We start from the raw sequence: 21,326 nt of genomic DNA, 5'->3' as shown, positions 1-21,326 counted from the left end.
TCACTAATATCCTTTAAGGAAGGAAATCTGCCATCCTTAACCTGGTCTGGCCTACATGTGTCTCCAAACCCACAGCAATGTGATTGACTGTTAACTGCTGCCTGAATTCTCCGAGCAGTCCAAGGGCAATTAGGTGCAGGCAACAAATGCTGGCCTTGCCAGTGATGCCCACGTCCCATGAAAGAATTTTTAAAAATTAATCAACTCCATGGGCTGGGTTTTACTGTTGGTGAGCAAGGGGCAGGGCCCACTTGCTGACACATAAAATGATGCCCGGTGACATTGGGCGGAACTGCCGACGTCACCGCGCCCCATTTAAATTTTCCGGTAGGCGGGGGCGCAGCAAAATTAGCTGCGTCCCCGCCGACCTGTCAACAGCCAATTGAGGCCATTGACAGAGTCATTAAACTAATTAGTGGACCGGCCCGTCCAACCTTAAGGTTGGCCGGCAGTCCAGGAGCCCTGGTGCGAATTAGAAAAACCATGATGCCTCATCTACGGGCAGGATGAAGTTTCATGTAGGTTTTAAAAAATTTTAATAAAGTTTTTGTAAAAATTATGGACATGTCTCAACTCATGCGACAATGTCACATGAAGGGACATGTTAGGGAAATTTTATTTTTCTATTTTTAGCTTTTTGACATTTAGAGCTGACCTCCCTGAGGCTGCACTTAGCCTCAGGAAGATGAGTGCGCTCTTTCGTGTGCATGCGCGAAAGAGCACACTGTCGGCTCAGGGACTCCCCCCTCTGCCCTCACAGGGAGCGCATAGCACTTCCGTGCAGATGTCACGCTGGGCGGGCCTTAATTGGCCCGGCCACATAAAATGGCGCTGCACCACCAATCGGGGGCACCAATCGGAAGTGCGCCTCTGTGCGCCTGCCCTTCAACTTCACCCCCAACGGGGGGAAGATCCTGCCCCATGCTCCCAGGGGGAGCTGCATTTGGATGGAGAACAGGTTTGAAACCAGCATTGTGTAATCATATCAGTGAATTTACCTTTATACAGACATACAATTTAGCATTATTGGATACTGAATTTCAAAGGTTGGAAAAGCTAAACAGAAATTGCGAAATTTCATGTAAAAAATGTCAATTGATGCTATTTTGATCTTTACAGGGGAATATCTGGGAGCAAATTTTCCGAGTATCATTTATCCTTGAAATGATCAACACAGTTCCTTTCATTATCACAGTAAGTCATTGCTGTGCTTTTTACCTGTGCTTTTTTCAAAGCCGTGCACGACTTGTGACTCCGCTGCTGTAATGTTTGAGGGTGGCAGCTCTTAGGGCAACAACATAATTACGATTAATTTGGGGTTTATTCTGTATGGGGCCCTAATGTGAGATACATCTGAGCATTCTATAATCCAACCCTCGGTGAACATGGATAAACAGCACACAAAACCTCCCCAATTCAATAATAATTTGCATTAAATTGGAAGTCTCATTCAAGGCCAAAAGAATGACTGGTGTGGGAAATGGATACATGTCACTCTGTTGCAATAGGAGGCAGGTGGGGTGGAATGGTGTAGATCAATCATATGCTTGATCTGAGGTGTCATTTTAACACCGAGTACTCAAAATGGAAAATGGTTCATTGCTCAAGACGAACATCCCTTCTTAATGGCAAAAGCTGTTAAGAATGGCAGAGGGCATGGTGAGATAGAAGCGAGGGAAAAAGCTTTTCATTCGTTCGTGGGATGCGAGTGTCGCTGGTGGGCCAGTATTTATTGCCCATTCCTAATTGCCCCTTGAGGAGATGGTGGTGAGCTTCCTTCTTGAACCAGTCCAAATACAAATAATAATTAAAAAAACATGGGGCAGGATTTTATGCCCCCGGGCGGGCGGGCGCCTGACCCGATCGGGTGTAAAATCGCGGGCAAGCGTCCCAATGTTGCTCACTCGTGCGATATTTCAGTCGGCAACAATTAAGAGGCCCACTGAGGCCCTTAATCGAATAATTGAATGTTATTTGTCGCTGCCTTTCCAAACTTACAGGTGGCATGGGGGGGCTGGCGAATCGGCCAGGCGGCCTTTGGATTTTTAATGAAACCTTATCCACTGGTGGGATGAGGTTTCCAGCAGTAACTAAAGAAAAATGTTTCAACATTTTTAACAAGTCCCTCTTCATGTGACTGAGTCACATGTGGGGACATGTTTATTTCATTGGTAAAATCTTTATTGGTCAGCAGCTCTGTGCCCTCAGGGAGTTGTCAGCGCATGCTACCCTGCCCATGTGCAGACTTCCACACTCACCCTTTCCTGCCTCCACCCCAGCAGCGCTGAGCTCTTCAGTGCGCCTTTCATGCTGTACCCGACAAAGGGAAAATCCTCCCCATGTTTTACACTAATCAGACTAATTTTTCATTTGAAGTTTATTTTATGGAAAAGTGGGATCCTCGTCTTGATCTTCCAAATAAAAAGCTATTATAGCGGCAGTATTGAGTTTGAATGTCGCTCCCTCTTCCTGCCCATGTCCCAGTGCCATAGGGACAGTGTCACCATGATGCCATCACCGTGAGTGTTGACTGTAGCTCAGTTGGTAGCTCTCTTGTCCAAGGTTCCAGGCTCAAGTCCCCTTCCTGAGCTTGAGCACAAAAATTACAGCTGGCACTCTGGAGCAGTACAGAGGGAGTGCTGGACGGTCAGAGGTGCAATCTTTCGAGGAGGCCTTAAAGCAAGGGCCTGTCCAACCTCGCAGGTGGATGTAAAAGATCCATTCATACTATTTTGAAGAACAGGGGAGGCATATCCGATGGCTTAAACAAAATTTATCATTATTACTTTGCTGTTTGTGGGAGATTGCTGTGAGCAAATTGGCTGTTGTGTTACATTACAACAGTAACTATACTTCAAAAAGTACTTCATTGACTGTGAAGAACACTATATGAATGTGAATCTTTGTTGATTTTTAATGAGTGTTCACATCAAAGCTCAGATCAGGAAAGGTAATGTGTGTTTGAGGATTTATGTTCCTACTAATGTTACTCCTCAAGTGTATGATATATATTATTTTCAATAATTAAATATGCACCTAACATCACCACCTACAAGTTTTTACAGACATTAACAGCTGAACTGTCAACAGATTAAGCCTCATCAAATTCTGAGGTTTCCCTTGCGGCAGTAACTGTTTCAAGGTGCATAAGAACACCGGAAATAGGAACAGGAGTGGGCCATTCAGCCTCTCAAGCCTGCTCCACCATTCAATAAGATCAGGGCTGATTTGATTGTGGCTTTAACTCTACTTTCTGCCTGGCCACCCCCCTCCTCCCAACCCTTGACTGCCTTGCCTGTGAAAAATCGGCCTAACAATGTTTTGTATCATTTTTCCACCCAACCTTGCATTGGCTTAGAATCACTTAATGTTCCTTTCATTGTCCCGCTGTCAATGACTTACGCATCCTGATTGATCGGTCAATCAAACCCTTAGGATGAAACCAGTCATAGAAACTATCAAAGGTCTTCTAACCTCATGTGCACATGTAACCTTCCCATCCCCTGAGGCTGCACCCCTTTGACAGATAACTTCTTCCAGTGTTCACTTCCCAAACAACCGTTCATGTGTTAATACAACTACCTTCAAGTTTACAGACCCCGAACCACTATAAAATTGTTACAACTCTAATGGGCCCCTAGGAAGTCAAAAGACAAATTATTTACAGAAGGTGCTCTGTCTATATATTCAGTTTCACCTTTTATTGACCCTATTAATCACACTTTGGTATAATGTTTGCAAGTTTCCTTTAAGTTTTGTTTTTGCTTTTGCAGTTTCCCTTAAAGGGGCTGCATTTTACTTTGTCGCTAATTTTGTTAATTTGGTTCATTTAGTTGACTCAAAAGAGTTACAACCTCTCAAAACCTTGTCACAGAGTCTGTCCATATCAAAGTGATAAACTGCTGGTGAAATAATTTTCCATTTAAACATTTACTGAACACAATTCAGTTAATATATAGGGATATAATTAGCAATCCCATGTGATTGATCCTTTGCAATACCTTCTGAAAATTTCTGGCACACTAGATTTTTGTACTTTCTGCAAATGGTGCTGTTTCTCCTGCAGGCCGATGTTTTTCCATATTCCTAGCTTCAAGTTTATTAATACTGAGATTAAAAGCTATAAATTTAGTAGCACTGGATGTGGTGGGTGCCTTATTAGAATCATCACGCACTTCACTGTCTAGCTGTAATAGTGTTTTGAAAGGCACTTTACTATGGCAACAGACCCCATGAAGTCTGCGCTGCAAAATGTTTTTCGAGGATCCAGTACCATGGGTGAACTTGGGCACCTCAGTGTATGTGAATCTGCTGTGTGCATCAGGCAGATGTAAAGGTCACCCATTCAGTATCCCAAGCCAATCATTATCCATGTAGCAACTTGAATCTTCGCCATTCTAATTAGGAGTTTTTGTGTCCAGACAATCACAGTAATTTCACAAAATGCCAGCCATTGTAAATTGAGGCTACTTTTTTCTTTAGCATTTGTCAACAGGAGGTGGGCATTGCTGGCAAGGCCAGGGGTAGGATTTTACATCCCGCAGGCAGGCAGATGGGCACGCGCCCGACCCAATCGGGCGTAAAATAGTGCGCGGTGACGTGGGGCAAGCGTCCCGATGTCATCGCGCACTCACGCGATATTTCGGTAGGCGGGCATGGGCGAGAGTCAGCAGCCCGCCCACCGACAATTAAGAGGCCTATTGAGGCCCCTAATCAATCAGTTGAAAGCTATTTTTCGCTGCCCGTCCAACCTTACGCGGGGCAGGCGGCCTTTTGACTTTTTCGCAAACCTCATCCACAGTCGGGATGAGGCTTCTACAATTAAATAAAAAATAAATATAAACTTTTGAGCAGAATTTCTGAGCCTTCAGGGAGCTGTCAGTGCGCGCTCCCCACCCCCGGCGCATGAGGAGACTTTTGCACTCGCCCTCCTCCCACCCCCCCCACCCCTTTCAGCGCACCTTTCATGCTGGCTGCCCGTTAATTGGCCAGAGAGCGTGAAATCGTGGGTTGGGGGCCGATCGCGGGCAGCGGGTCCATCTCCCAGCCACTTCCAGGCCTGCCCGTCGTGTCCATCATGGCCTTTGAGAAGGTTTTTGTGAGCTGCCTCCTTGAGCCGCTGCAGCCCATGTGTGCAGGTACACCCACAATGCTGTTCGGGAGGGCGTTCCTATGTTAAAGAAGAAACGGCGATATTTTTCCAAAACAGGACGATGCATGGAGGGGAATTTACTGGTGGTGAAGTTTCTATGTGCTTGCTGCCCTTGTTCTTCTAGGCGGTGGAGATCACAGGTTTGGAAAATGGCGTTGAAGAATCCCCAGGGAGTTGTTGTAGTACACACTGTAGCCACAATGCATTTATTTTGGAGGGAGTGATTGGTGAAGGTGGTGGATGGGGTGCTAATCAAGCAGACTGCTTTGTCCTGGATTGTGTCCAGCTTCTTGAGTGTTGTTGAAGCTGCACTCATCCAGGCAACGGGGGAGTATTCCACCAGATCCCTGACTTGTAGATAGTGGACAGGCTTTGGGGAATCAGGAGATGAATTAATTGCCGCAGAATTCCCAGCCTCTGACCTGCTGTTGTAACCACAGGGAAGAATTTTCCCACCGTTGGGGGGGAGGTTCAGAAGCTCACGCCCCCGACGGGAGGCGTGCCGCTATTTTACGTGGGCGAGCCAATTAAGGCCCGCCTTAATTGAGCCAATTAAGGCCCAGAATGACGTCCGCCAGGGAGCGCTATGCACTCCCTGTGCAGGCTGAGTGGAGGGGAGATCCCTCAGCCGAGACTGCACCCTTTCATGCAAAAGAGCACACTGATCTCCCTGAGGCTAAGTGCTGCCTCAGGGAGATCGGCGCCAAATTCAAAAATGTGAAATATAGAAAAATAAAATTTGCCTGACATGTCCCCTCATGTGACACTGTCACATGAGTTGGGACATGTCCCTCGCTTTTAGTTAAACTTTCATTAAATTTTTAAAACCCTACATGAAACCTCATCCTACCTGTGGTTGAGGTTTCATGCTTTTTCTGAAGCCCGCCAGGTCTCCTGGCCTGTCCACCAACCTTAAGGTTGCACAGGCAGGTCCTTCAACGACTTCAATTAGTTTTTAACTGGCCTCAATTAGCCTTTGACAGGTCGGTGGGCACATAGCTAATTCGGCTGCGCCCCCGCCGACCTGAAAATTGAAATGACACAGGATGACGGGCGGGATGAGGTTTCCTAAAGCATATAAATGTCAGGTAAAAATGTTATTTTTGAATTAAAAACATGTCCGAGCTCATGTGACAGAGTCACATGAGGGGACATGTTGTATGACAATCTTATTCCTTTACTTTGTTTTAAACAGCACTTCATCTCCTTGAGGCAGCTCCGTGCCTCAGGGAGATTGAAACGCTCTTTCACGTGCATGCGCGAAGATCACGCTAGGCCCGCTCACCCTCTTCCCCCACCCCACATACAGCCAGCACCGCTGCCGCTTGCGTTCCACACTGACCGGGCCTTAATTGGCCTGCCAGCATGAAATCGTGGTGTGGAGACAATCGTGGACGGCTGGTCAGCTTCCTGACTGCCCCGCCCATCCTTGCCAAACACCCCCGCCAAGAGCAAAATCCTGCCCACTGTATCCAATACTGGCCAGACAGAAAACTACCCACTTACCTGGATATGTTTGAAAAAGCTAAATCTCCGATACACAATGCAGAGGAACTCCCTCAGCACAGGAATCCACACAGAGAACTGTCAAGTGACTGTTTTACGGTACTAGATGCCTTAATGTTGATTTAAATGCCCAGTGTGAACTTTAATGAATGGGCGGATGTATGAATGAGTGAATGGGTAGGGTAGGTAGGTGGATGAGGTATGTGGGTAAGTGGGTAGAGTGGGTAAGGTAAGTGAGTAGGGTGGCAGATGGGTGAGGTGGTAGAGTTGTAGGTGGGTTAGGTGGTAGGATGGCAGGTGGATGAGGTGAGTAGATGGATGAGTGGGTAGGTGTGTCAGGGGGTAGCTGGGTCGGGTGAGGTTGTCAGGTTGGAGGCTAGTTTGGTCAGGTTGGGAGGGTAATCGGATCAGTTCAGAGGAGTAGTTGGGTTGGGTGAGGGGGGTACTTGGGGGTTCAAGTGGGGCGTCACTGGGGGTGGGCAGTGTGAGTGATTGGAGGGTCAGTTATATAGTTATCCTGGAGTTAGACTAGGATTTTTCTGTCTAACATTTCCTGGGTAGCTATCCAGGTAAGGAAGTCGGAACTCTCCAAAGTTTCCAACTCTAACTCAGCGTCCAAGACATTTTTGGAGGGCGCCAAGAGACAGAGGAATTTCCCATTGGAAGTTCAAACTTCTTTGGCAATTCCCACAGAGTAAGCACACTGGGAATCCCACGGGGTCCCAACGTGCATCTTGGGTCATACGTCTAGTCTCCAATGGTCCAGGGACCAGAAGATCTGGACCATAATGTCTACTACTGCTGCCTTGTTCCATCCAAGTGTGAAGTGTAAGAAAAGTAAGTCGACAGCATTTGGAATAAATTTATCAATAAGCCATTTCACTACTGCTCTTTTTATATAGAGTGCAAAAAGTTATAGGTTATTTTAATACCCTTTTTTTAAAGTACAATACAAATAATTAACTGTGCTGCTTTCTTTGGAGAAACTCTTCCTTGAAAGAGCTACTGAGCCCAATAGATCTAGAGAGCAAACCTCACAATCAGTATCAAGGCACTTTTAAACCCTGGGGATTTCTCAGGTTTTTACTGAGAATTTTAGTTCAGATTCTGTTTCAAGTTGGGACTGCTAATTCCTATCATATCCAACATGTCACATTGAAAGGATTCATGATCTACAAGCTGATACAAATATATTGGTAGCCACAGAGCAATGATTCTCCCCATCATGTTTCAATGCCTATGAAGCCAAAGAACTTTCATTTCAAAAAACCTTAAAATTATCTGTCAATAACCAGTTTTCATGATATTAGTGTTAATTGTATTATATTGGTGTTTAACTTTATGCAGCTGGTGGGCATTAATGGCGGTTTCAGTTGAGCACATGTAAAGAGACACTTATTGAAACTGTGCTGTGGTTGATTTAGGAGGTGTATGCTTGTAATGTTTCATTTTGTAAATAAAGATACAGCTAAGTAAAGATTAGCTCCATACACTTCATCAACTGGCATTCCAAAATAGGACAGTTAGATTTGTTTTTTTGGGGGAAAACTTATATTTTATGTTGGGGTGATGGTCCCTTTAAGAAATAGGATTCACTAGGAGATGATTTCTGGTAAAGCACCTTGCTGCTGGCAACTGATCATGTGACCAAGTTGCCTGCAAGATAAGCAATAGGAAAAGAGTCAACAAGAAGTTAGTTATAGGGGGTTAGAATGTGGGTATGGCTGTGATCTCAAGTAGGGTTTTATTTTTAGTTGAGAACAGGCTTGCTGCAGGAAACATCTCTTTCAAGCAGAGTTTAGTTGAAATTCTGTATACCGGCTAAAAGGGTGTAGAAAACTTGATAGCTGAAGGACTCGACCAACAGTGGGTTTAACTTCTAGGATAGCCAAGCTGAGAAGAGGAAGAGAGAGAAAGAGAGAGTTTTAGATGCCAGGCTCCAAAGTTAAAGAACATTAGAACCAGGGGAGTTCTGATCTGAGGTGGCTACGCTTAAGATGCCTGTGTGTGAACTGGGAGTCTACAACTGTGGGTCAATTGGAGGAAATTTGAAGGGACAACTTTGCCAGAGGCAAGTGGAACATGCAAGAAATCTCGGCCCTTTTACAAATCTTTGAAACAGCACTCAGATCAAATCTTCCAATTCCTGAGTTATTGGGGGCTATAATTCAAATGGGTGCAGAAGGAAAGTTGAGTTAAGAAGGTTGGTTTAAAGTATAAGTATCTGTGTTAATTGTACTTTAATATAACTGACTATTTAAGATAGGCAGAATTTTGCTCTTGGCGGGTGGGCTCGGCAGGGAGGGCGAGGGTGGTCGGGAAGCCAACCACCACCCACGATTGGCACCGCTTCGCGATTTCTCGCTGACAGGCCAATTAAGGCCCGGCCAGCACAGAGCTGCCTCAGGGAGGTGAAGAGATATAACAAAAAAATAATAAAATAAAAATGTAATGAAACATGTCCCCTCATGTGACTCTGTCACATAAGCAGGGACATGTTATTAATTCAGTTGCAAAACTTCTATGTTATTTTTGTTTGCTTTTGGAAACCCCATCCCAGCCCTGGATGGGGTGCCAATCAAGCGGGCTGCTTTGTCCTAGATGGTGTCCAGTTTCTTGAGTGTTGTTGGAGCTGCACAGCTTTGCTTGTTTTCCATTTGTGAAGCACCTTGAGATGTTGTTTCTATGTTAAAAACACGAGTTAAATTGAACTTCTTTTGTTAATATTATCTTGTATTTTCCTTCTGAGTGAAGCTGTTCTCTTTCCTTCCGTTACAGATTTTCTGGCCGCCCCTGAGGAACCTCTTCATCCCAGTGTTTCTAAACTGCTGGCTGGCCAAGCATGCACTGGAGAACATGATTGTAAGTGACAATGAGTCAATTTTGATCCTACTTCCTGTAGGCACTTCCAAGAAATTCATTTATGTTTCTGAATCCAAAAACAAACCAAGATTAGATTTTTGAAAGATGTTCTATCAAATTGATGCAAATTGACCTGTGTCATTAAATACTTCAAACATGTAAACACAAAACGTTGGGAATACACAATATCTAAATAGTAGGAAGACTGATTAACAGTTTGGGAGTAGACATTTCATCAGAATCCATCTTCTTTCCGGAATTTGCAGTTCTTCTTTCCGCATAAATATCTAGTTATTGGAAAGACACACAACTTGAAAGAATAGGCATTACTCAAGGGTTCAGAATGTCGTTATTTGGGGTGGGGGAGCTGTGGTTGTGGGAGGTGACTGAGCAAGCGATCAACATTCACAGGTCAGAGAAAGCTAATTTATAACCTGTGTTACATTGTGCATATTTCTGTAATAAAAGCCCTCCTCGATTAGCCACATAACAGCAGGGGAGATAAATGCAGCTCAATAACTAGGCAACATCCATCCTTAACTAACGGAGTGAAACTGAGCTGAATTAGCTGTTCTGGCTATTATATTCATTCTGTTCATCTGTTGATTTCTTAATTCTCAGGCTGTGCTTAAAACTGTAGTTTGCTAGCAGCTCCTCTTCACGAATTTCTGAATTACAATATAGCGGAGATGAGCAGAGTTTTAAATTTTTCTAATTTATCAATTAGCTTCAAAATGCCCACTGGTTGACTTACCGCGGGACTGGACTTTTGCACACCTCTTAGTCAAAAGGTTATCATTTCAAATGATGCTTCTGAGGGAGGGGAGGGGAGGATTGGGGTTCCACAAAATTTTGCAATATAATCGCTGGTTCAAAATCCTGGAACTCCCTCCCTAACAGCACTGTGGGTGTATCTACACCACATGGACTGCAGCAGTTCAAGAAGACGGCTCACCACCACCTTCTCAAGGACAATTAGGGATGGGCAGTAAATGCTGGCCTAGCCAGCGATGTCCACATCCTGTAAACAAATAAAAAATAATTATAGGATTCTTTAACTGAAATTGAAAACCACAGGGCCAGAGACTCGAACACATAATCCAGTTTGGCACTTCACTGCAGCACTGAGAGAATGCAGCGCAGTTGGAGATACCCCATAATCTGGAACGCTCTCCATTGGCACAATGTCAAAGGCTGTTACACCTGGTGCCACCATCACTCCAAGCCTGGATCCCTAATGTTTCCTGATAGGGGTGACAAGTGCAACGAGACCATAATGACACCAACTGCTGCACATGATTGCGATGCAGGAGCACCACAGGGGTGAGCAGTAGAGATTGTGCCACTCTAAGAACCTACATTGTCAACTCAAGCTGATTTGTTAAGGAGAGAAATTAATCTTTACATGTTGAAAAATACAGCTCCTTGGTGCAGACGAAAACGTATTTGGACAGACTTGTCTGGTAGTTTGTATTTGTATTTGGATCTCCAACAGAAGTTTCTTTCTCTCCAGAATGATTTGCATAGAGCCATTCAGAGGACACAATCCGCCATGTCTAATCAAGTTTCAATACTGATTTGTACTCTGCTCTGCCTTGTCTTCACTGGGTGAGTTTTTTAAAATTTAATTATTGGATACATTTTTGTATATATTAACTTCTTGAGAATGCCTGCTGTTGGGGTTTAGTAATACTTTTAGGAAATGAAAACAGGAATTGCTGGAAGAACTCAGCAGGTCTGACAGCGTCTGTGGAGAGAGGAACAGAGTTAATGTTTTGAGTCCATATGACTCTTCTTCAGAGCCTTTTGTGACATTGGTAATACCTGGAGGTGTTGCTAAAGTCTTAGCAGAATGCTTCTTTATATCATTTTTAAAGACTACATACTGTAATTCCTAATATGCATTGTTGGCACCACTGTTGGCACTTTGAGAGCAGTTGCACAGATCTGCTTGCAATTTTCTCCAGCTACAATAAGCTCAGCTCAAAGAGATACAGATTTTCTGACCAGCCATGAGCAATGCCATGGGAGATTCAGTAGTGTGAGTACACGTGTATATGTATATATATATATATATACATATATATATATATGTATATATATATATATAAGCTATGGACCTTTGAAACTGGTTGCAGGTAATAAAACCTCTAGGGGTTCTTATTTAATAAATGGCAGAGGATTTTATTCCTGTGAAGAAGTAATTTGATTCTGGATGCAGTCATAGATAACCACTCAATTCCAGTTCTGTGGTTAATAGAATTATTTCAGCTCTGGAAAGTTAACTATTTGCTATCTCCATTGAAGAGTTTTTTTTTGCTGATTTCACCTTTTTCGAAAGCAGATAGTACAATGTGAAATGTCTCTGAATATATTGGCATTGTCAGTCTGATCACACAGTGAACAATTGCATTGTCAGCTGAGGCACTGAGCAACAGAAGTCTCGGGTTTTACTCCTTGTCCGTGCTGAGTTAGCTGTGCAGCAGTGGTAGTGTTTGGTTGCCTGGTTGTTTTGAGTTAAAGAAGCAGAGAGAAAAGCCATCATTTCTGCTCCTGATTTGATGACCGCTCCACTTCTCTCCACTCCTGTATGGACATCAGGTGAAGATGACATTAGAATAAAAACAGAAAATGCTGCAGATATTCAGCGTCTCTGGAAGCATAGAGCCGCAGAACGATTAGGGCACAGAAGGAGGCCGTTCAGCCCATCGAGTCCAAGCCAGCTCTCTGTAGAGTAGTCCAGTCAGCCTCGTTCCCCTGCTCTATCCCCATAGCCCTGCAAAGTCTATTTCCCGCAAGAACTCATCCCATTTGAAATTATTCATTCTTTCTGCATCCACCATCCACAGCCCTCCTAGGCAAAGATATTCAGGTCATTACCACTCACTCCGTAAAAAATGTTCTTATTCACACCCCTGCCCCCACCACCACCCCACCGTTTCTCTTGCCCAAAATCTTAAATCCGTGTCCCCTAGTCCTTGTATGATCATCTAATGGGAGCAGCTTTTCTTTATCGACTTTATCTAAAATTGTCATAACCATGTACACCTCCATCAAGGAGAACAATCCCAGCTTCTCCAACCTCACATTTTAGCTGTAATTCCTCATCCTTGGAACCATTCTGGTAAACCTTCAGTGCACCATCTCGAGGGCCTGCACATCCTTCCTAAAGTGCGGTGACCAGAACTGGACGCAATGCTTTAGCTGTGGCCCAATCAGCATCTGTGGAGAGAGAACGGAGGCCTGTATTTTCTGGTCCCGTCCGCTGGAAATTCCCACCCAAAGTCGACTGGTCCATCAAATTTTCTGTCCCCCACGTGGTGATTCCCGCAACAGACAGGACCAGAAAATCCTGGCCAGAATTAACAATTCAGGACAATGAATGCTCGTTGGAGGTCTTCTGATGAAAGGTCAATGACCTAAAACGTTAACTCTATTTCTCTCTCCACAGATGCTGCCTCACCTTGCTGAGTGTTACTAGCATTTTCTGTTTTTATTTCAGATTTCCAGCATCTGCAGTATTTTTGCTTTTATGAAGATACAGCTGAGTTTGGCTGTGATACCTTTCAAGGTCAAGTTGCTTACGAGCACCTAATGTCTAGGTACAAACCATAGGAATGATTATATTGCTTTCCTGAATAGTCAAACTGAAGGCTATAATTTACTAAATTACTCTAACAATTAGAAAAGGCTGATCAATGTTTAAGTAGGACAACTCTGACTATTCACTAGATTTATAATGAGTACACTGTTTGTGCCTATGTCTTATAAAATATTATTAACCATGTCTTACTATGGTTCTGTACCTCATTAGTGGTGGTCAAAATTCCACAAAAACATTAAACTTGAAGACAATGCAAGTCTCTCAACCCAGTGTGCATTAGGTAAATTAGATTCATGTATTTCTTTACAGTGCTAGCGTTATTCTCAGTGTGTCATTCAGAGCAAAGCAGCACAACACCAACAACAGATAATAAATATTTATAACCTGGCTGTGAGTCAGGAAAGCTTTGAATGTTACAAGAAGGAGCAGTGCAGATTAATTCTATTGGCAGAAAATTTGTGTTACAGAACCAACGTACAACCGGAAAAGCACAGCAGCTTTTAGAACACAATGTGTAGGGTCTCTTGGTTTAATGCAGTGAAGTATCTTAGGTGAATGCAGTCCCATTGTAATTATGCCATGCTGGCTTCAAGCTTAAAGCAAATGCTTCAAAACAACCATCTTATTAGTGACAGAATCTCAGTTCTTTCAATTCTGCCTCTTGTCAGCATTTAGCAGGATGAGCATGAAAATATGATAGGCAGTTCTTCAGGGCTGATGGAGAACCCTGTGCAGCTTCTCTTCCCTGTAGTGACCTGAGCCGCTGGGCACGAGTCACGCTGTAGTGCAGCAAGGTTGTTCCTCCCTGCTGACACAGCACAAATGGAAGTCAATTTGCACTTGGTCTTGTAATGAAGAGGATGTATGGCCCTGCACAGGTTACAGGACAGGAGAGAGCCCTTACATCTGCTTGTTTAGTGTTGAGAAACTGGGAGCTAGAAATAAAACTGGAAAACAACAACAACTCATATTAAAATAGCGCCTTTAACGTAATAAGATGCCCCACGGCGCTTTGAGCGTGCATTATAAAACAAAATATGATACCAAGCCATCGAAGGAGATTTTAGGTCTGATGGCCAGAATCTTGGTCAAAGGGGCAGGTTTTAAGGAATGGCCAAAGGAAGTAAATGAAATAGAGAAGTGGAGGGGTGTAGGGAGAGTACTTAGGAGTGTAGGGCCAAGGCAACTGAAGACAGGGCCACCAATGGCAGTGCAATTAAAATCAGGGATGCTCAAGGAGCCAGAATTAGAGGAGTGCAGATTTCTCTGAGGGTTGTGTTGCTGGAGGAGAATACAGAGATAGGGAGGGGCGACGCCAAGGGGGGATCTGAAAACATGGATGAGAATTTTAAAATCAAGAGATTGCTTGACCAGGAGACAATGTAGATCAGCAAACACAGAGGCGATTGGTGAATGGGACTTGCTGGAAGTTAAGACACAAGCAGCAGGATTTTGAACGACCTCAAGTTTACGAGTGTAGAATGTGGGAGACCAGCTAAGAGAACGTTGGAATTAGTTGAGTCTAGAGGTAACGAAAATGCTGGAAATATTTAGAAGGACAGGCAGCATCCATGGGGAGTTAATGGGCTAGACTTCCCCATCAGCTTCAGGACCCTGAACAAATGGGAGATCCAGATCCCTAGCTTATGGCAGCGAAACTGGCTCAACGTTCTCCTGGGAGGCGGCTTCCTCATTGGCCATCCAAGCTTGCCATCCAGTCAAATCCAACGGGAAAGGTAGACCATGATGTTTTTCTGATTAGAAGTACAGGGTGCAAAATTGAGCTTTGCATTGTTTTAGCGCTATGGGTGCCTAATGGGGACCTAAAACCGCAACTTACCATTGGCCAGAAACTCAACTTGACCAGGCTATAACAGCAGCTCAGAGATTGGGAATTCTGTAGTGAGTAAACCACCTTACAGGGAGAAGTGGGTGCCGTTGAGGGCGCCTCAATATGGAGGACCCATCAGAGGCAGGGATTCAAGTCAAAAACTGCCAGGGCTGAGGCCAGTAGGCCCCTTGGAGTGGAGGGGAAACCCCTCTGGCGGAATCCTTTAGGTTGCAAGATGTCGCCTTTCATTCGTGAGATGTGAGCATTGTTGGCTGGCACTTGCTGCCCATCCCTAATTGCCCTTGAGGAGGTGGAGGTGAGCTGGTTTCTTGAACCGCTGCTGCCCATGGGATGTAGGTAGACCCACTCTGCTAGAGGGAGTTACAGGATTTTGAAGCAGTGACAGTGAAGGAACAGCGACATAAAACAAAGTCAGGATGATGTGTGACTTGGAGGGAAACTTGCAGGTGGTGGTGTTCCCAAGCATCTGCTGTCCTTATCCTTCTAGCTGGTAGAGGTCATGGGTTTGGAAGGTCCTGTCAAAGACGTGCATCTTGTAGAGGGTACAAATGGCTGCCAATGTGTGTTGGTGATGGAGGGAATTAACGTTTAAGGTGGAAGATATGGTGCTGATCGAGTGCACCCGTTTCTCCTGGATGGTGTCAAGCTTCTCGAGTGTTATTGGAGCTGCACTCATCTGGGCAAGCGGGGAGTATTCCATCACACTCCTGACTTGTCTCTTGTAGATGGTGGACAGGTTTTGGGGAGTCAGGAGGTGAGTTACTCGCTGCAGAATTCCCAGCCTCTGACCTGCTCTCGTAGCCACACTATTTATATAGCTGGTCCAGTACAGTTTCTGATCAATGGTAACAACCAGGATGTTGATGGTGGGGATTTGGTTCACAAACGGCACCCAAAGCACCCAAAGAATGGGCAATATCAACCCAATTTTTCACCCTGTATTTCCAACCGGCAAAAAACATAGCGAGCTTTTCAAATTGGGTTTGCTGAAGCACAGTGGGATGCTCTGATGCTTGTTGGGAAAGTCACTGTGGCAGAAGTTGGTCTGGGGTTGTAGTGTCCCTGCCGTCTGTTACACACCACTCCTGATATTCAGTTTCATTGATGTCACTGGAACCAAATATTGAGCTCGATGTATCATGGGCAACCAATTAGACATGGGGCAGCATCTTCCGAGTGGGGGCGGGGCCCGCTGGCCGACGCATAACATAATGCGGGGTGTGCGTCCTGAAGTCACCCCGTGTCATTTAGATTTGCAGTTCGGCAGGAACGGCCTATTGAGGCCATTAAAAAACTAATTAAGATGATTAATGGACCTGCCCGTTCAACCTTAAGGTTGGCGGGCAGACCGGGAGCCCTGGCGGGCTTCAGAAAAAACATGAAACCTCATCCAGTGTCACATGAGCGGACCTGGCAGGGATTTTTTTTATCACCTTTATTTAAAGTTTTCAATCGGAGCCGATCTCCCTGAGGCAGCACTTAGCCTGAGGGAATTCCCCCACCCCAGCCTGCACAGGGAGCACTTAGCTGCCTCACTGAGTCAGGCAAGCAACCTTTTTTCTTCATGTATACTTGATGACGCTGTAAATGCCATGTGTATTTGTGGAGCTCTTTCTCTCTCTGCAGTAGCAAGGACTCTCCATTAAGCGTTAAAGTACATATTAAGCTGCAGTACTTTATTTTTGATGACTCACACTGCAGTGGTGTGAACTTGAATACCAGGGGTATGCCATATGATGTTCACATCATAAAGTTGGAACTCAGCACGGAGCAGGAGGAGCAGGTGAGGATGTAACCCATATCCCTCGCTTGTGCTTTAGATAGGGTTTATCACTTCTGTCCCCAGAGGTGGGTGAGTTATTGCCGGGGGGTGGGTCAGCTTGTGACTTGACCTTTAATTGCTGCTCTCCAACTTTTCAATTCCTGCTGCTGCCACTGAGCAGGGAATGGAAATCAGTAAGCCAGCCCCCGCTCCAGCCGTTGGCACATACGAGGTTTCTCCAACCACTCGCGTCATCATGTGTCCTGTTTTGACCAAGTGAGAAGGGGTGAACTGGGCTCCCTGGTTGGTCACAGCAAAGATTTAAGTTTCTTTTTCATGAGGATAAGCCTTTTCCAGATCAGAATGTATTTAACTATTTAAGCTGTGAGCAATCAGGAGCCAATCAAACAAGGTTTTCTTGAGTTAAGAAAGAACAGATTTATTAACTACTAAGCCCAAGAAAAATAATAATAATGCAACGCCAAGCATTCAGCCCTCATGTAATCATTCGGACACACACACACACACGCGCATATACACAAGCACACACACTATACACAAGCACACACGCACACACAAACACACACACACACACACACACACATATGCATATACACAAGCACACACACACCATGCACAAACACACAGACACACACAAACACACAGACACACACATGGACACTGACACACACATGCACACACACACACGCATATACACAAGCACACACACTATACACAAGCACACACGCGCACACCAACACATAGACACACACACACACATACAAACACAGACACACACAAACACTCAGACACACACGTGCACATGCACACACACACACACACATGCATATACATAAGCACACACACTATACACAAACACACAGACACACTCAAACACACTGACACACACATATACACAAGCACACACACTATACACAAGCACACATGCGCACACAAACACATAGTCACACACACACAAACACAGACACACACAAACACTCAGACACACACGTGCACATGCACACACACACACACACACACACACATGCATATACATAAGCACACACACTATACACAAACACACATACACACAGACACACACAAACACACGCGCACACAAACACATAGACACACACACACACACACAAACACAGACACACACAAACACTCAGACACACACGTGCACATGCACACACACATACACACACACACACACACACACACACATGCATATACATAAGCACACACACACCATACACAAACACACAGACACACACAAACACACAGACACACAAACACACAGACACACACATGGACACTGACACACACATGCACACACACACACGCATATACACAATCACACACACTATACACAAACACACAGACACTCAAACACACAGACACACTCAAACACACAGACACACATATGCACACTGACACACACATGCACACACACACACATATACACAAGCACACACACTATACACAAGCACACATGCGCACACAAACACATAGTCACACACACACACAAACACAGACACACAAACATTCAGACACACACGTGCACATACGCACACACACACACACACACACACATGCATATACATAAGCACACACACTATACACAAACACACAGATACACACAGACACACACAAACACACGCGCACACAAACAAATAGACACACACACACACACACACACACACACAAACACAAACACTCAGACACACACGTGCACATGCACACACAAACACACAGACACACACAAACACACACATACACACAGACACATATGTATCAGAAATAAAGAGTTAGAGTCCAATAAAAAAGATAAAAGAATATATGGTTGTGTCCTTTGATTATCCTTAAGGTGTAGATTTTAAACGCTGTGACCGATTTAGGTTAGCTGGTTTCTTGGATGTAGAAGATGTTACAATTATTATGAGATCTTGGTTTGCTGGTAGATTTCTGGTAGAATTGACTTCTCGAAATGGTCGACATGCTTATTACAAAACCTTCAGCTTGTTTCCTCTGCTGAAGACTTTCTGGACACCGCCTGTGTCACTTGCAATCTCTCTCCAGTGGCTGGACAACATTGCTTTGAAATACTTCACCCATTGTGTATTTCCAAGAGGTTCAGGGGGGGTCTGTCTGTGGCAACCATTCATTCAATATTCAGTACTTTGCATTTTTTAATGTCTCTTCCTTAGACAGTTATGAGTTTCAATGGGTGTCTAGATTATAAGAAATTGCTCTCTCTTCACTCTCCCCTGAAGGTGATTTGTTTGTTGCTCAACTCCATCTTGGAATGTGGCCTTGCATTTTTAAGCAGCTTGCTCTGTCTCATTTCAAATTGCAAAATTTCCAGTCAGTTGAAAGTTGAAAAATCATATTTTCAAAAATAAAGGGGCATAGCCTCATGACAGTCCCAAAACCTTGGCTTCCGCCTGCTGCCCGCTCCCTTTCCTGCTTCTCCTTACATCACTTCTGTGGGGGAGCATGGTGTGGTAGGATGGATGCAGTGAGGGGAGCACAGGGAAGCAGAGTGCGAGGCATGGAAGGGACCAGAGAAGGGGAAGCAGTGCGGAGAAGCAAGAGGGAACAGGGGGAAGTGAAGAGAAGAGGCAAAGGGAGCGTCAAGGGGCCACAGGGTGAACATGAGGGGAAGTAGCAAAGTGCTCTGGGGGGGTGGGGGGAGAGTGTGATGATGCAAAGGAATGTGAGGGCCTTGGGGGTGAAAACAAGGGAACAGCAAGAGGCCATGGGCAGGAGCCACGGGAGGAGAAACTAGAACGGCGTTGGGTTTTCTTTGTTCATTTTACTGCAGGCGGCTGCATTGAATATCGCTGTCAGTGACATCACAGGCACTGACACTGCATCTACGTGTGCAGGAAATGCTCTCCCTAGTCTTGCAACAGTAATAAACACAGCCTTTAACTGATTCCTTCCAACCCCAGCATCACACAATGTAGAGCTAAACTGGGGAGGGGGCATGGGTTGGTGGGGAGAGCAATCGCATTTTAGAAAATCAAACTTTGTTGTTAGTTGTTATGTTCGAGTACACTCCAGAAGAAAGGGATATGTCTAATAAATAATGCTTGGCACATTCAAACTTAAAGAAATACATGTCAGTGAAATATTTTAAACCATAATTCGTATCTTGGATCCATAAAACAATTGGTATCATGGAAGGCTTCAAGTGAACAGTGGGATGCGATGCAGTCGTACTCCGCTGGAAAATTAGGTGTCATTGAGAAATTTCCAGACATTTTAAAAAGAGAAAGGCACATTCCAGCCCTCATCTAGGCAAGTTTTAAAAATTCTGTCATGAGATGTGGGCATCACTGGCAAGGACAGCATTTGTTGCCCATCCCTAATTGCCCTTGAACTGAGTGGCTTGCTAGGCCATTTCAGAGGGCAGTTAAGAGTCAACCACATTGCTGTGGGTCTGGAGTCACGTGTAGGCCGGACTGGGTAAAGATGACAGATTTCCTTCCCTGAAGGACAGTAGGACAAGTGGGAACTCTCATTACGGCTTTGGGGCACACTCCCAAGAGCTGTGTAATTTATAAATTGATAAAATAACTTTTCAAGTAACAGTTAGGCCTAGGACACTACCCTGAGGAACTCCTGCAGTGATGTCCTGGGGCTAAGGTGATTGACCTCCAACAACCACAGCCATCTTCCTTTGTGTTAGATATTACTCCATCTAGTGAAGGGTTTGCCCCCTCATTCCTATTGACTCTAGTTTTGCTAGGGCTTCTTGAAGCCACACTCGGTCAAATGCAGCTTCAATGTCAAGGGCACTGCTGCCACCACACAGTGGCAGCAGTGTGTACCATCTACAAGATGCATTGCAACAACTCAACCAAGGCTCCTTCGACAGCACCTTCCAAACCCGCCACCTCTACCACCTTGAAGGACAAGGGCATCAGGTGCATGGGAACACCACCACCTGTGAGTTCTCCTCCAAGCCACACACTATCCTGACTTGGAACTATATCGCCATTCCTTCACTGTTGCTGGGTCAAAATCCTGGAACTCCCTTCCTAATGGCACTGTGGGTGTACCTACACCACATGGACTGCAGCGATTCAAGAACGTGGCTCATCACCACCTTCCCAAGTGTTATGATCCCAGTTGATGTTACTACTGGACAAGTCAGATCCCTGGGTGGAAACTGGCATGATAGATCCTAAATTTTATATTTAGTTTAGAAACATGGAGGGCGGCTACTGAACAGAGTCAGAGTCAGCTGATGAACTTTTAACAAAAGAATAAAATATTTATTGAACAAGAAAAGGATGAACTATATCACACTAATCCTTCACCCGCAACCTTACCTTTACAGATATTTACAGATTTGTAAGGCTAACGCAAGTTACAAAATCTTTCTTATACTCTAATGTTCACAGTAAGGACACAATCCAAGTAAACCAATAGGCGACCTGTGGTCAGACATACCACACTCAAAGATCAAGTGACAGAGCCACCCAAATCAGATGCTATGCATCTGTTGTCAACTCCCCCCAGACACGCGTCACACTGTGAGCCAACTGATCCTAATGGAAACTCCATCTTTCACACA

The 21,326-nt window shown here is 44.7% G+C and overlaps 1 protein-coding gene across 1 annotated transcript in view; it reads left to right on the top strand.

Moving 5' to 3' along the window:
• kcnt1b (potassium sodium-activated channel subfamily T member 1b) overlaps window positions 1-21,326 on the top strand; it is a 388,151-nt gene that overhangs the window by 236,027 nt on the left and 130,798 nt on the right. The window contains exons 7-9 of the mRNA XM_041193666.1: window positions 1,120-1,194; window positions 9,437-9,520; window positions 11,034-11,128. Of these exons, the coding sequence (XP_041049600.1) occupies window positions 1,120-1,194; window positions 9,437-9,520; window positions 11,034-11,128 (254 nt within the window). The remainder of the gene's footprint in view (window positions 1-1,119; window positions 1,195-9,436; window positions 9,521-11,033; window positions 11,129-21,326) is intronic.

Source organism: Carcharodon carcharias, chromosome 8 (genome assembly GCF_017639515.1).
Source record: "Carcharodon carcharias isolate sCarCar2 chromosome 8, sCarCar2.pri, whole genome shotgun sequence".
NCBI lineage: Eukaryota > Metazoa > Chordata > Chondrichthyes > Lamniformes > Lamnidae > Carcharodon > Carcharodon carcharias.
The sequence above is the reverse complement of the archived record's forward strand: the minus strand, read 5'-3'. Positions and strand labels throughout refer to the sequence as shown.